Source organism: Haliaeetus albicilla, chromosome 18 (genome assembly GCF_947461875.1).
Source record: "Haliaeetus albicilla chromosome 18, bHalAlb1.1, whole genome shotgun sequence".
In the NCBI taxonomy this organism is placed as follows: Eukaryota; Metazoa; Chordata; class Aves; order Accipitriformes; family Accipitridae; genus Haliaeetus; species Haliaeetus albicilla.
The window spans coordinates 22898711-22912966 of NC_091500.1; the positions used below are offsets into that span (position 1 = coordinate 22898711).

Here is a 14256-nt window from a genome sequence, read left to right on the forward strand (position 1 = left end):
ATTACCTGATTGATTAAGCTATGCAAACTAAGATTTGGAGAGCCTAACCTCCACTCCACTTCATTTATCTTCAAGTGGGTCCAGCACTTGTGCTCGAGAGCATTGCTGTGATAACAAGTGCAGCTCCTGCTCAGCACAGCCGTCAGCTGTTTGGAAGCACGAACAATTCATTACTGCAAAAGCAATAGGAGCACAAGAAGAAATCTACAGCTTTGCAGAAAACACGACCAAAAAACTGGCAAGATTTTATTTCTCTCCTTCTTATTTGGATAATAAACCTTTGAACTCCATAACAGCAGCTTTATCCCACTCTGAAGATTTAGGCTTTGAATATTCTTCAGCTTCATTAAATCAGCAATGGGCTCTGCAGAAAGCAGCAACTGCAGAACTGGACTTTTAGCTCATTCATGTTTTGAGGCTTTTCTTACTATGCCTAAGGATAGAGTTTGTTGTTAAATCGTCACTTAGCGCATATCCACAGCAGGCTTTCCATATGCTCCTAAGGCAGCATCTTGGTGCCCCACGGGAACGCTTCCAGATAGCAGCCAGTTAGTGCGTTCCCCCACTCGAAAACATCTCGCACTTTCAGGGTGACCACACAGCAGTTCCTCTAACAGTGTTCAACGGCAATAAGCATAAATGTAGGACAAAGAGCAACTGTGTTTACTTCTGCCAATTTGAAATGCAGCAAGGGTTTAGGAAGAGGAATATACTTACTCAAACTGAAATTTAACCCAGGAAACTCACCCATCACCTATGGACTCTTCTAAAGGGTCATGGGAACTTCAAGGGACACATTTGATTATGCTTGGGGTTAAGATCGCTTACCAAAGCCTCTCACTTAGGGTAAATTCATAAAAATGCAAGCTTCGATGAAGTTTTTTTAAAGAATCTGGGTGGCTATCTCCTACAGTGTACTGTTCCCACTAACTGCTAGAAAAAAACCATCACTGATTAATAACTACTCCCTTCTGCATTATTCACATTATCTCTTGTAACACCCTGTTTTTTCTTTGAAATGTCCTCCTCTATACTCTCTAGTCAGCACAGATCCTGCTCAGCTCGTGAAATCATCGCTCAGCATGTCATGGTTGCAGGCAAAAGCAGAATGGCTCGAGCACCGGCTAGGTACTTTTTGCTTGCTTTAGGCTTCCTTCAGAAGAAGGGCTGCAAAGCTGAATTCCAAATAAGATGCAAATAAATGAGCAGCTTCCGAGAAGAAACAGGTTTAAGCCAATCTTTTCAAAACTTCGTTAGCTGTAATAGTAATCATTTGCGCTAGCATTTATCCGTTGGCAGTGGATCCATAAGTGATAGCAGCAGGAGGCAGCCCTCTTGTGTCCAGCCAACGCACCGCACGCTCCTCTGCAAGCAGCCGCGCTGGAGGCTGCGATCGTCCCAAACACGATGAGCAGAGTGGGGCAAACAAAGGTACAGAAGAGCAATTAGCCTTGATTCAGAAGGCATTTCAATGAGTGGCATCATTTTATGGCTGTTTAGAGGAAACTGGGGAGAGGGACTGAGGAGACCAGGCTGGAGAGAAAAGACTGCAATCTAAGATATATTGCTGTGGGACCGTCCTGACAAATTTCACACAGGGAGTCGGTTCCTGAAGACTGACATGTTGACCTCTGTAGGGTAACTAATGCCACTGGCATAATTTTTAAATGGTTTTGGAGTAAACTGAGATCTACCCAATTAAGTAATTTTCAGTGAACACTAATCTGGAGTTGTATCGTGTTTCCCAGAAGTCCATTATAATTTATACGGCCAGTTCTGTTAAGTCCCTGAAGCTCCCTATGAAAAGGAGACTTTCTTCTATTGAAGAAGACTTCTAAGTGGATAGGCTTTTAGGCTGGTTCTTGGCCCAGATTCCCAAACGAGTTTAGGTATGGGTGACAGTACATGTCATGCCCAGCTCCAGGCACTCAGCTCCCACAGTGACATCTGCAAACCCAAGTTGGAGTAGCAATTCCTAGTTTAAGACCCCTAGAAATGTGCGATTCAAGGGAGGAATTCAATAGAAATGCTGACTTATCTCCCAGTATTTAGGCAACTATGTGGGGTTGTGTTTAATATCTAAAATGCCTTTGTCCACTAGGTTTGTAAAAGATGGAGCACGGAGCCTTGCTTCAGCAATACCACCAGTGTTTCTAACATAGTAAACTAGTCATTACAGCTTTTGTCCAGGAAGGGGGGCATCCAGAGTCCCTTTGCCCTGGTTTTGACTCCATCTCTCCCAGCTCCATTCTGTAGACCATCTTAATGGCTGGAAGGGAAGAGACATTTCTCCATCATCTTTGCAGAGGTGTTTACCAATTAAGCCCCATTTCATTAAAGTGACAAAGCTGTCTTCTTGAACTAGTACCAATGCTCATAGAGCATAGGGTTAAGAGTCTGCATACCACCTTCTAATGTAATTTTTATCCAGCATTGCCATCAGGTTAATAGTCAAATGGAGGGTCATCTTGCTAATCGTTACTACCAATGTTTGCTCCATTAAGTCTTGTGCACGTAGCTCCACTTAATTGCAGTACCTGGGGGTAGTGCCTTCCCAGCCGCTGAGCGTGATTCAACTCTCTGGAGAGCAAATTCCTACCAACTGCATCAAAACTTTATACCTTACATATACATTTGAAAATGCAAGACAATGTAAACATTGACTTCAGCATAAGCTGACAACTCCTTCGTGGTGTTGTTTTGCCTTCTAATCAGCTATCGTGAATGTAATTTTTAACCAGAAAGACTCCAGGCTGGCTAGAATATGAACCACGTTCCCCTTCCCTTTAATAATCAGCAGGCAGAGGCTGTCAGCTTGTTCCTTTTTAGAAATGCAGGTCAGCACAGCATATGGTGCTAAGGAACTTCCCGTGCCGCATGGATTCGGGAAGGCTCGCATATGACATCCAACTCATTCATGTTTGGGTTGCGTAGGAGGCACAACTTTCCAGTCACAGCTCCCAGCTGTAAAGCGCGCATAGCCTTAGCACTGAGCAGCACTGTAGTGATGTAATCTGGCGCAATGCCTTTCCTGCCTCAAAGCACATTGTTGAAAGCCTCCTGGTCTATTCATATTCTCTCCTTTGTGCGTGACAGGACCCGAGTGCCATGCCGAGACCAACTTCCCAGGACCTAGCAGGTTTCTGGGACTTATTGCAGCTCTCAATTGAAGACGTCAGCATGAAGTTTGATGAACTGCACCAGTTGAAACTCAATGAATGGAAAATAATAGAATCACCTGAAAGGAAGGTAAGCAGACCGTGGACAATACCATTTACTCCCCATTTGCAGTCTTGCGGTCTCCTTGTGTTAAATACAATAGTGAAACACGATAAGTTTCTAACCCTAGAAAGTATATAGTTGGCATGGCTCAATTTATACAGGAAAACCTTCATCAGATGTGAGGGTTTTTTTCTTTTTAACAAAGTTGAGCTGAATTGTATAACAAATAAAATGTTTTTTTCTGAGTTAGTCCACTCCATAACACTTTTGTTCAAATTATTTGGATTCACATTCTAAAGGCTAGAACTGAAATATGTTCTGATTCATTCAGACTAAGGACAATAGCCCGAGAATTCAATCAAGGTAAACTCAGCACTTTGCCACATTTTGGGCAGCTCAAACTTGAGCACCAACAGCGTTCAATCCTGCCTGCACGACACAACTGATACTAGAACAGGAGTGAGATAAAAGCATGCGGCAAAACATAGCTCAGATCAAACTAAAGCTTGGCCCACAAAAGTTGGGGGGAACAAAGAGTATTCCTGGCAAACTGCCTGCACCTCTGCCCTGCAACTCCACCACCTGGGAGACACCCCAGCCACGACACTTACAAACCAAAGGTGGCAAATTGCCCACAAAAGCAATGTATTTCTGAAACTGCCTTTCCCCTTTCTAGAGCTCCATCCCTCACCTTAACTATCTCACTGTCCTTGCTGATTATTATATCAGTCAGATGAAGACAGCATTTGGTTTGAGTCAGTACTGTTGGCCTCAGGTGAATACTTGTTTGGTTTGGGAGGAATTAGGAGGCATTTTGACAACTCTTTCATTTCTTCATGCTCCTCTTGGATTTTAATTTTCAGCCAACTGGTTGGTGGATGGTGAGTTTGCAACTCTTGCTTACTAGTGACAACTGGAAGTAAGAAATTATTATCATGACAGCAACAGTGATGTTCCTAAGAGGGAAATAACTAAAAGTGGAAAAAAAAAAAAAAAAAAAAAAGATGGGACAACAGGAATGGAGCCCCTATGTTCCTGGCTGAAAACAGGAAATAGAGAAAATAAAGACTGGAAGAGCTGGCTGTCATGGGGAATAGCATCTTAGGCTGCTGCACTGTTCCTGTTGAGTTGAGAATGTAGAACTATGTTCTTAAATAACCGTAGTTATTTAGGCTTGGCTAATGCATTTTGGTAGTAGACTCAGAATTAGTTTTAAAAAAAAAGACCAAGCGATGAAGAGTCTGTGAACCATAGGTGCATCAGTTCGATTTTTGTATTATTTGAATCCTGCTGTGCATCATATTAACTGTGTTCTCCATAAGGAACAGCCCATACTCTGGACTATTACTATTACTATATGAAGTGATATGGCAGAAAGATCGATCATAGTAACACTACTATACATATGAAGTTGTGGAGTCTCCGTCTTTGGGGCTATTCAGTCTAGTATTAAATATGATGTTGAAAAACCTGCTTTAACTTCAAAGTTGCATCTAATTTCAAGTGGGCTTTGAACGGGGGTTGTATGAAATCACCTCCAGAGGTCCTTTCCAACCTAAACTATTGTGTGATTCTGTGATTCTACACGATCTTTTTAAGGCCCTTATATGATATTTCACAGTCTCTAAATGGAGTAAAATACCAATTTCATACTTCAAAACAGTTCTTGATTTAAAACCTGCAGAGCAATTTACAGCTACTTTCATACCAAAATCTACTGACTCTCACTTTATAATCTGATAATTCTTCAATATAATTTTCTTTAAAATCATCCAGGCTGGCAAGCAGAACAATTAGCCCTATGTTCTCCCTCTGGTTGGTGCTTGCATGTTTCCATTTAGCAATTCATGGAGGAGACTAAACTAATAGACATGTATACACAGCTGCTATCTCATATCCAGCTGAGGCTAAACTCAGTATGATTAATTTAATTAAAAATCCTGTCCTGCTAATCTTAGACAGTCTATTCACTTGATCAGACCACACAGATGCGCTGAATTCTTATTGGAGAGCCAGTGTGTGTTTCTGTTTATAATGAATGTAATAATGTGTCAGCTAAAAGTAAACAAATTCGTATGAAAGTGAGGTACGCAGATTGCATGTTCAGGATACCTGCAAGGACAGTAGAAGGAAGCGTAGTCTTTTTTAAGGCATAGGACTGCAGAATTTGTAATGGTTGCTGAAACAACAGGGTTTTGTCAGTGTCCCTAGTGTGGATAGCTATTCATGTAATCCAGTAGCCAGCTGACTGGAGAGCACAAATTGAGCATGCTTGATGTACGTAACCAGTATTTTGCATTTCATGTCTTCGATTTGCATGCTCTGCTGACAGAACCTTCCGCACGCAGTTCACCCTCAGTTTTAATACCCTATTGCAGGAAGAAAGAAAGGTTCCTCCTCCTGTACCAAAGAAGCCCCCAAAAGGAAAATTCCCTATCACAAGAGAAAAATCTCTGGACCTACCCGACAGACAGCGACAAGAAGCTAGAAGACGGCTAATGGCTGCTAAAAGAGCAGCCTCTTTCCGGCAGAATTCAGCCACAGAGCGTGCAGACAGCATCGAGATATATATCCCAGAGGCTCAAACCCGGCTTTAAAGACAGAATGCTGCAGAGTTCCTTTTTTAAACAAAATGCTTGTACAGTTTGTCACTTACCTGGTAATTTTTGTCTCATTCTCTCCACTAAATATGCCCTTGCTGTTGTGTTCTTTGTGCCATAAGCACAGTGGAATGCTTTTGATTTCCTCAGAATTTGCTGAGCTCACCGCAAGAACAACTTCTTTTTGTATTTATTGTCTGACTTACTATCAGCTACAATGGATAGGGCTTGTCGAGACCTGACTTATCCAATATATTCTCAGAGGACAACAAGAAACACCTCTTGAGATGGAACCCAGCTTACTTTTTTTGTTATTTATATTTTTATAAAATGTGTGATAATTAGGGATAAGAATAACAAACTATAAATGGGTGCATCTCACCATTCACTAGAGGCATTAGCTAATCCAAGTAGAAGGTGCTACAAATGTAAAGAGCAGGAAAGAAAGAACCCATTTATCTCTCTGACCTCCAGTTTCTTTTCCTAGAACCCAGCTAACATATTTACCCATGCGCTCTGCCACTCTTCTCATCTTTGTTACTGCAAAATAACATTAGGCCTCTCATGTCATGTCAAGTTTCTGGAGATGAACAGGGATATCCAGCCACTAAAACTCCAAAGTTCATCAGAAACCAAGAAGCATTCAAGTCTGGTGGTGGTGGTGGGAATGCCCACTGAGAAACGTTTGCTGTTAGCAGTATAACGACACTCTGAAACCTAAGCAAAATTATAATGCAAGAGGACTTGAGTGATGGGTGAAAGGAAAACGGAAGCCTTAAAAAGTTAGATCTTCTGTAGCAAGATGTGTAAAGAAAAAGTTATACTCGCTCCTTTGGAACACTCATTGCATTTTTAACAGTTCTTTTACGTGTTAACATTTATTTTATAAACCTTCTCTCTTTCATTTCAAGAGCTGTGCTACATGTAATATTTCAAACTCTCAAAATGTTATATCAATTGAGTTTCCAGGGTATCCTTGAGAAAAAAAAAAAAAATCTTGCTTGTTTAAAATGCCAGTTGTGATGTTGTAAACAGTTTAAGAAATATGAATGTGAGTGGTAAGTATATCTAAGTTTAAATGGTTATGTTAAGGTAAAGGTGAACTGTGGTTTACAGTTGTATTTTTTTTTTTAGAACTATTTTTCTATGCAGTATCATTTATGGCAAGAATAAGCTTCTTGCTTGCTTCAGACATTAAAAAAAACATGACTCGAGATAAATGATTTCCAGCCATGGAATATAAGGAAAATAATATATTTTCAAGCCTCGCATTGTCAGAAGAGAGAAGTGGTAACTACCACAGTCAAGAGGCTTTAATTTTAAACAAATTAAGACAGAATTATTCCACTTCACCTACCTTCCAGAGCCAACTGAGCAACCCAGCACTTAGAAGTCTTCAGGTGAAGACGCAATAAGATGAGTAACCTACAGCCCCCGATTCCAAGGTTTGAATCCTACTGAACACTACTTTAGGTCAAAACAGTCTGAACCCAGTGAGACAGACAGCCCCAACTACTGCATCCCCTGTTTACCTGCTTTAACAAATGCAATGTATTTAGCCATAGGCAGAACAGCTATTTAATTATACTCAAGCACTTTGGTTCTTCACCTGATGAGCACTTTAAATCCGAATCCCACCCACCCTTCAGCCTGATGGATGACTGAAAACATGAGGTATCATAGGTTATGCAGATCTGACATTGCTTCAAATCTGATTTCTTTTGGGTTTTTTTTTGTTTTTCTTTTTCCTTCTCTTTTTCCTACAGTGTGTAGTATTAAGCATGAGTTCTGTCTTTGGAGCACAGCTGATAAAGCATGTTTAGCTTCAAGATAGGCATCCTAAGAGATGAAGCTTTGAGAAGTTTCTGTGAGGAGAAAACCCTGTAAATTGAGCCTGATATCTGGTATATACTTTACCAAGTAGCCTTAAACTTTATTTGGAAGCAAAAACGAAGACGAATGTATATCCTTCAAAAATGCAAAAAAAAAAAAAAAAAAAAAAAAGAATAAATCCCAGAAATATTCTTCTATAGATGAAAACATTATATTTCCCATCCCTCGTGTTTTCAAGGCATTTTCTATTAAGGAAAGAGCTGAATCCTAGGTAGTGTACAATATTGATGCTACTTCCTATATTTGTTGTACTATTTTAAATAGAAATGTACCTGCAGACACTGGCATCTTTAGTCTTGAAAACTTGTATCTTATTTAAAGTGGAGCTGCTATTTAGAAATATCAACACAAAACTAAAGCCAGTGTCTTTCCTAGAATTAAGAAATTTAAAACAGACACACAACCCCTATACATATATATATATATATACACACACATGGCAGCTGATACATTTTATCTAATTTTCCTGTACACTTCAAGGAGAAATCACACTTGACTTACTCGCCTGAAAACACCCACCTGCAGCAACAGGTCATGCGATTAAGACAAGTTGTATTTGGTCCTGCCGGTAATCAGACTTTATAAAGACAAATGGTAAAAACAACAGATTACAGATAAGCATAGATCCCAGCTGACCTAATAATGCTGTCTTGGAGCCATCTGTATAAGTCTTTAATTTTAAAATCATTTATTGATAGGTTTTTAGTATGTTAAAATTTTATTTGATGTTCTCAGGCAAAAATAGGCCTGCATGAATGATGCCAACCCTGTATTTTACATTTCCCATGCCATTATGAGAAAATGTTCAATAGAGGCTTTGGATATCTATGATTTCTGTTTGTTCCACCTTTGTTCCAAAAAAAAGAAAAAAAAAAAAGAAAGAATCAAAAGTAATCTAGATGCCTACTGAAAAACCTGATAATATGTTATCTGTGCATGTTACATTTCAAAGTGCAATATATTAAATTACTGTACAGGTAACATTCTATCATTAAAGGCAAATAAGCCATTTCTATTTACATATTGTACATCTGGTTAGTTTAGAAGAATAACATTATGCTTATCATACTTGTGTTGCAAATAAATCAAAATCAAATTGCTTCAGTCCCTGACATGAGAGACACAGCATGTGGTATTTTAATAAACATACAAACAGATCAATTGTAATCCGACCCCACGTCATAAAAATAAAATTCAGTTACAAAACCAGTGTAGGAGGAACATAAATAAACATAAAGATAGAAAGTGGAGTGCTTTCTACTTAGAGACTTCATGGTGTAGACCCACATGGAACAGCTGGATATAGCAAAATAATCTAGTGTTTAATTAAATACTAATTGGACTAATATTTATTTTAAGAGATGAAAATTATAGAAAGTCTCTGTTCATTTCTTCATTGCCTGTAAGACACAAGTATAATAAACAGAATTCTGAAAATTTAAATAAAGAAAAAGACCTGACTGGTAAAACTGTTGATATTTGCCATACTTATTTTTGCTTTGTATATTTTTTTAGATTTGAAATTCTTTGTAAATTGGTGAAGTACATTATGAAGTGTTTTATTATTTCCTGTCGAGCTGATTAGAATGGCCTTTGGCAGTGTGCAAATACTAATAACATTGTACAGTTTAATACCAAAAAATGACATTTTAATTCATGCTTAAACCTTGTCACGATTTGAGATCCATCAGGAAGGAATTAAAGCGTGCATAGGAAGGTGTGTGGATTTCATATATATATATATATATAAAAAATACATTTCATACAATGGAGATTATTTGTTTTAAAATAAGCCCATGTCCTGCTGTATCAGTCAGTTAGTATTCCAGTTCCACCTTCTCCAGCGCTGCAATAGTATGAGGCGAGGGACCGTTGGGTCACCGGGTGGTTTTGCAGGGAGAAGAACGAACCGCTACGCCATGACGTGCCGTAGGCGACCTGCCGTCTCCTCGGGCCCTCGGGAGGCTCCGGGCCCCGTGGCACCTTCGGGCAGCCCCGCCGCCCTGTGCCAGCTCCTGCCCGCGCAGGCCCGCCCCGGCCCCGCTGCGCCCGCAGCGGCGGGCCTCCGGCTCGGCCCGTCCCGGTCGGCCATTTGCATCCGAAGCCTCGGGCCGGGCCTGCCCTGCCCGCTCGGCGGGTTCGATGTCCTCCTCGGTGCTTCGGCGTCGGCGCCCGTGGCGGGGGCCACGCCAGAGGCCGACCCGCCAACGCCGCTTTGCGCGCGTTAATCCGAGGCCCGGCGCCGGTTCGGCGGGCGTCAGGCTGCGCGCCCCGAAAAGCGGCGAAATCCCGTGCAGCAGGAGCCTCGGCCTTAGGCAGAGAGCGGAGATGAAACGCGAAGCAGCGGGACTCCCGTTACTGTTCCCAGAGCACCTTTCGGTGTAGCGATACCACCAGCAAGCTGCGCTCGAGGTGAGGCATGTCAGCACACCCCCTAATGTCTAGAGAGGTGCTTCCTGGCGTTCGACGGGTTGACACTTAGGTTTATACAGTGCCTTTCATCCGGAAGGATCTCCAAGCACTTTATTAGCCGACACGCAAACTCCCGCGGGCTGGGCTGCAGCCGGGGCAGGTTACCCTGCCCGTGGCCTGGCGAGCCGGCACGGCGGGACGCTGGGGGACGTCCCGCCTGTCCCCACGCTGCCGGGGAGTTTCCTTCCACGCCACCCCCGCGGCGTACGGGGGGACCCTTACAGTCTGAGCCTGGGCCACGGGAGAAGCAAAGGCTCGCTGAACCCAGAGAAAGACCCGAGGAAAGCAGAGGCGAGGGCGACGCTCCTACCATCCCTCCAGGGTGTAGGCAGGGAGCGAAGAGCACCAAATTAAGTTTCCAGAACAATCTCTGCTTTTTTCCGTTCATGACGGCGGCAGCGAGGGTGCCTGTGACGGAGGAGCTTCCCCGGGAGGGCCCCGCAGGAGAGCCCTGCCTGGTGCCAGGCGGGGGGGGGCTGATGGCGCCTGCAGCTGAGCCCCCTTGGTCGGGGATCTTGGCAAGTCTCTCCTTCGCAAGCGCATCCCCCCGCCGTCTTCCTCAGCAGGCCAGATCCATCCGGGGCACAGGCTGCGAAAGCAGCTTTCCCCTGTGGCGTAACTGCCAAGCGCCCCGTTCTCCCCCCAGGTCTGCCCTCTGGCCAAGGTAGTGCGAGGGGTAACGTGGCGGGGGGGGCACAGGACTTAGGCGTAAGGATTATGCTTTGGTTTGGGCAGCTGCTCGTTCCTGAGACTCAGCTCTAAGCCTAAGGGTTCTTTGGCAGAGCAATGGGGACGCCTCTCTCTGCGCTGGCAGGATCGGCAGACTAGAGGCAGCCATTTCATACTGCAGATAACAGAAAGAGGATATGTGCATCCATATATATACATAACAATTTTTCGGTGTCATGGTCCCAGACAGTTGGACTCGGGAACCACAGTCAACACTCACGTTCCTGTAGACCGTGCCACTTTCTTGCAGCTCAGCCTCAGCACCGACGGCCGTGGCAGGTTCTCTGCCTAGTGCAGCCCCACGGCCCATCTGCAACTATTCACCGTGTTCACCTTCAGGGACCATCTTTTGGGAACAGCTGTTTTATGGCATACTCATATGCATACACAGACTCCTGGCAGGAATTAAGCCCTCTGTATACACAGAAATTGCTTAATTTATCTCTGAAATGCAGCTACCTCTATGGTGTAATGCTGCAGCTGTTTAACTACATAATAGGCTGTTCAGGACAGCAAGTATAAAACTGAAATTGAAATGGAAACTTGCCCAAAAGAGAATTTGGCCAGCATATTTAGGCTGATTCAGCTCCTCTTAACGAAATAAAATTCTAATAGCTGCAAGAGGCCAGGGCACTCGTTATAGCTAAAAACCATGTTCCAGATCTCTTCTCGTTACATGTGTATCGCATTTCATAAATGATGATCACAGAAGAAGACTGCATGTTCACGGTCCCACCTTTCCACACATGGGTGTTTCTCCCATTACCCTTCACTGCTGAAACAGAACCGGGCTTTTGACGTCAGATCATAGATAATGTAAATTAGTATCTCTACACGGCTTGCTCTTTAACTGAGCAAACACAGAACAGTTTTCATCAACTGGCAGTTTAATGCTCCATTTTATTAAGGCCAAATTGTTATTTTTCTAAATTGGTTTTGTTGGGCAGGATTTTTTACTTCTCTACTACAAAACCATGGATACGTTCACCTAAGCTTAAACGAGGGGGAGGATTATTTGAAGATATGGTCATTATTCACCAACACAGCCTGTTAGTGAGGATTTTTCTTTTCCTTCCCTTACTCTTCTTTCATTCAACACAGCATTTGCCATTCCTAAAGCTGAACTGTCATACAAGCTTCTTATTTGTGAGATGAATTATTGCAGAGCTTCGGGCTATGTTCTGATGTGGGTCGTATTAGAATCAGTGCTAAGAAACTGAAATCAGAAAGAAATGTCAGATTTGGTTCAGTATAATTCAGATCAATATCTGAGTCAGCAAGTCCTGCTGAGGTAGGAAGGACTCACCGTTCAAGTCAGCAAGTGCGTAATTACTTTGTAGGATATAGTTCTGCCTTTCAGGTAGGTCACAATCAAGCAGAGGGCTTGGTAGTAGGTTCAAGTCTCTGATTATAGTCCTCACAAAGAAATACTAGCTATGTTTATAATTACCTGTGGAATCCACATGCTCATATCCATGCTTTGATTTACCCTTTGGAGGTTTAATAGTATGGCCATCTCATTTTAAAAGGGCTCAGTGTGTATGTATTCTTTAGTTCAATTTATATATTAATTTCCTGAATTAAGAAAATTTCCCTTTCAAGTAGCCTGACTTATACTGCTCTAGAACTGTTCTTTCCTGAAGAAAAGCCACTATGACTGTGCAGGATTTTCTGTACAGAGACAAAACTCATACTTTCTTTTACCATGTGACATGCCAAAATAATCAAGTGTGGCCTAAGGACTAAATTAAATGCCTCCTATAGAATTTCAAGGAATGTTAGAACCAGGAACTAGCTGTTTAGTTATCATTAAAAGTATATATAAATATATATAAATATATATATACATAAGAAATCATATCAACAATGAGGATGAACTGAGTGCCAAATATTCACCATCTGTATAAAGCTACACTTCACTAGAATTAAACTATTTTATGTAATTCTCTTTCTCATGCTTTTATGGTTCTTTTGATAAATTCTATTTAGTAGCATGCAGGATACCTAAATTGAATGTACAGTATGTTGTTTCATTGCTACAATAATTTCTTGCTTCTCAATAATATCTTCTTTACCAGAATGTTATTTGTTACTTTGAAGACATATTTGAGAATTGTTTTATTATTGAGTTATTCTTTTTTCATGGTTCTCTACTCACCTCCAGCTGATTGTAAGAAAATGTGCTTCACTATTTTGCCCCATGGCTCTTTTATGAAGCTGCCTCTCTCAATTGGTTTATGTATTGTTTATGTTCATCTCCTGTAAATAATTCTGCAATTAAATTTTTTGAGAAAAATAGAGTACACTCTTTATTACATTTTAAATTTTGCATTAGTTGAAACATGCCATTTCCAATCAGACAATTGGTAGACCACACTAAATTATTGCTTTAGACATGTAGCCTTTTGAGTGTCAGGAAATTAATTTTCAATAAAATAATTTTGATAGGGTTTTATCTGAAATCAAAGGAACACACATTTAAAATCTGAAGCAATTTGGCAAATAACAGGATCAGCTATGCAATGCTATCGATGTGTTTTGATTTATTGTCATTAATACTATAGAATATCATGCACTGATTTTGAATCAGACCATTGCATGTCATTAATAGAAAGAAAAATAGCCTCTTTTGCATGTGAAACATCCAAAACTGAATTATTTGTAAGCAGTTGTTATTGGGCAGAAGTAACTGAAAGAATTTGTTTTGGAAAGGTGAATCCTGGAGCACGTCTCTGTGTTTTTTTTGCTGTTTGCAACAGAAGAGCCAAAAAGAACTTTTAGCCACTTTATGTTTTTCAGCTCCTTCCAGGGCAGACAAGTCTCCTTCTGGGAATGGCTTTAGCATCTCAGCAGAAAATTTGATCAATGCTTTGCATTGGCCACACTTCTTGATAAGATAGAAGCCATGGTAGGCATGAAACAAAGATGTGTGGAGTCTCTGAGTCTAAATAAAGGAAGTTCCAGAAATTTATTTGGCATAGAAAAGTGCTTAGTTACTTGAATCATTGGATTTTTATTGCTCATTTATTATATATACTATCGTAACACTTAGGAGCCCTCGCTATGCTCCAAGACAACAGTGTACATTTACAAAATGAGAAGATTTCCCTTAACACAAAGAGTTTACAACCCAGCCATCAGGTGAGAAAAAACAGATAGGCAGGTACAGGGAGAAACTGAGGGAAAAAGTGAGATGCTATTAATTAAAATGAAGAGCGGTTGGTTGCAGCATCTCAGCAGCCCGTCAGTTGTCAGTTGTTTCATAGCCATCAGAAGAAGAGAGGATAATGAAGTGGGTTGGAAGATACCCTCAGGGATCTCTTCCCAAGAAGGGACGGAG

General features: G+C 41.5%; 1 protein-coding gene across 3 annotated transcripts in view; it reads left to right on the forward strand.

Annotated features, from left to right (window-relative positions):
* Nucleotides 1-13214, forward strand: part of DLGAP2 (DLG associated protein 2) — a 484489-nt gene extending 471275 nt beyond the window's left edge. For 2 of the 3 annotated variants that reach the window (XM_069805918.1, XM_069805916.1), the window contains 3 exons: nt 3097-3249; nt 4086-4103; nt 5601-13214. In XM_069805918.1, coding sequence (XP_069662019.1) covers nt 3097-3249; nt 4086-4103; nt 5601-5819 — 390 coding nt within the window. In that variant the 3' untranslated portion in view covers nt 5820-13214. The remainder of the gene's footprint in view (nt 1-3096; nt 3250-4085; nt 4104-5600) is intronic. The other variant, XM_069805917.1, reaches the window with a different exon arrangement.
* The last annotated feature ends 1042 nt before the right edge of the window (nt 13215-14256 follow it).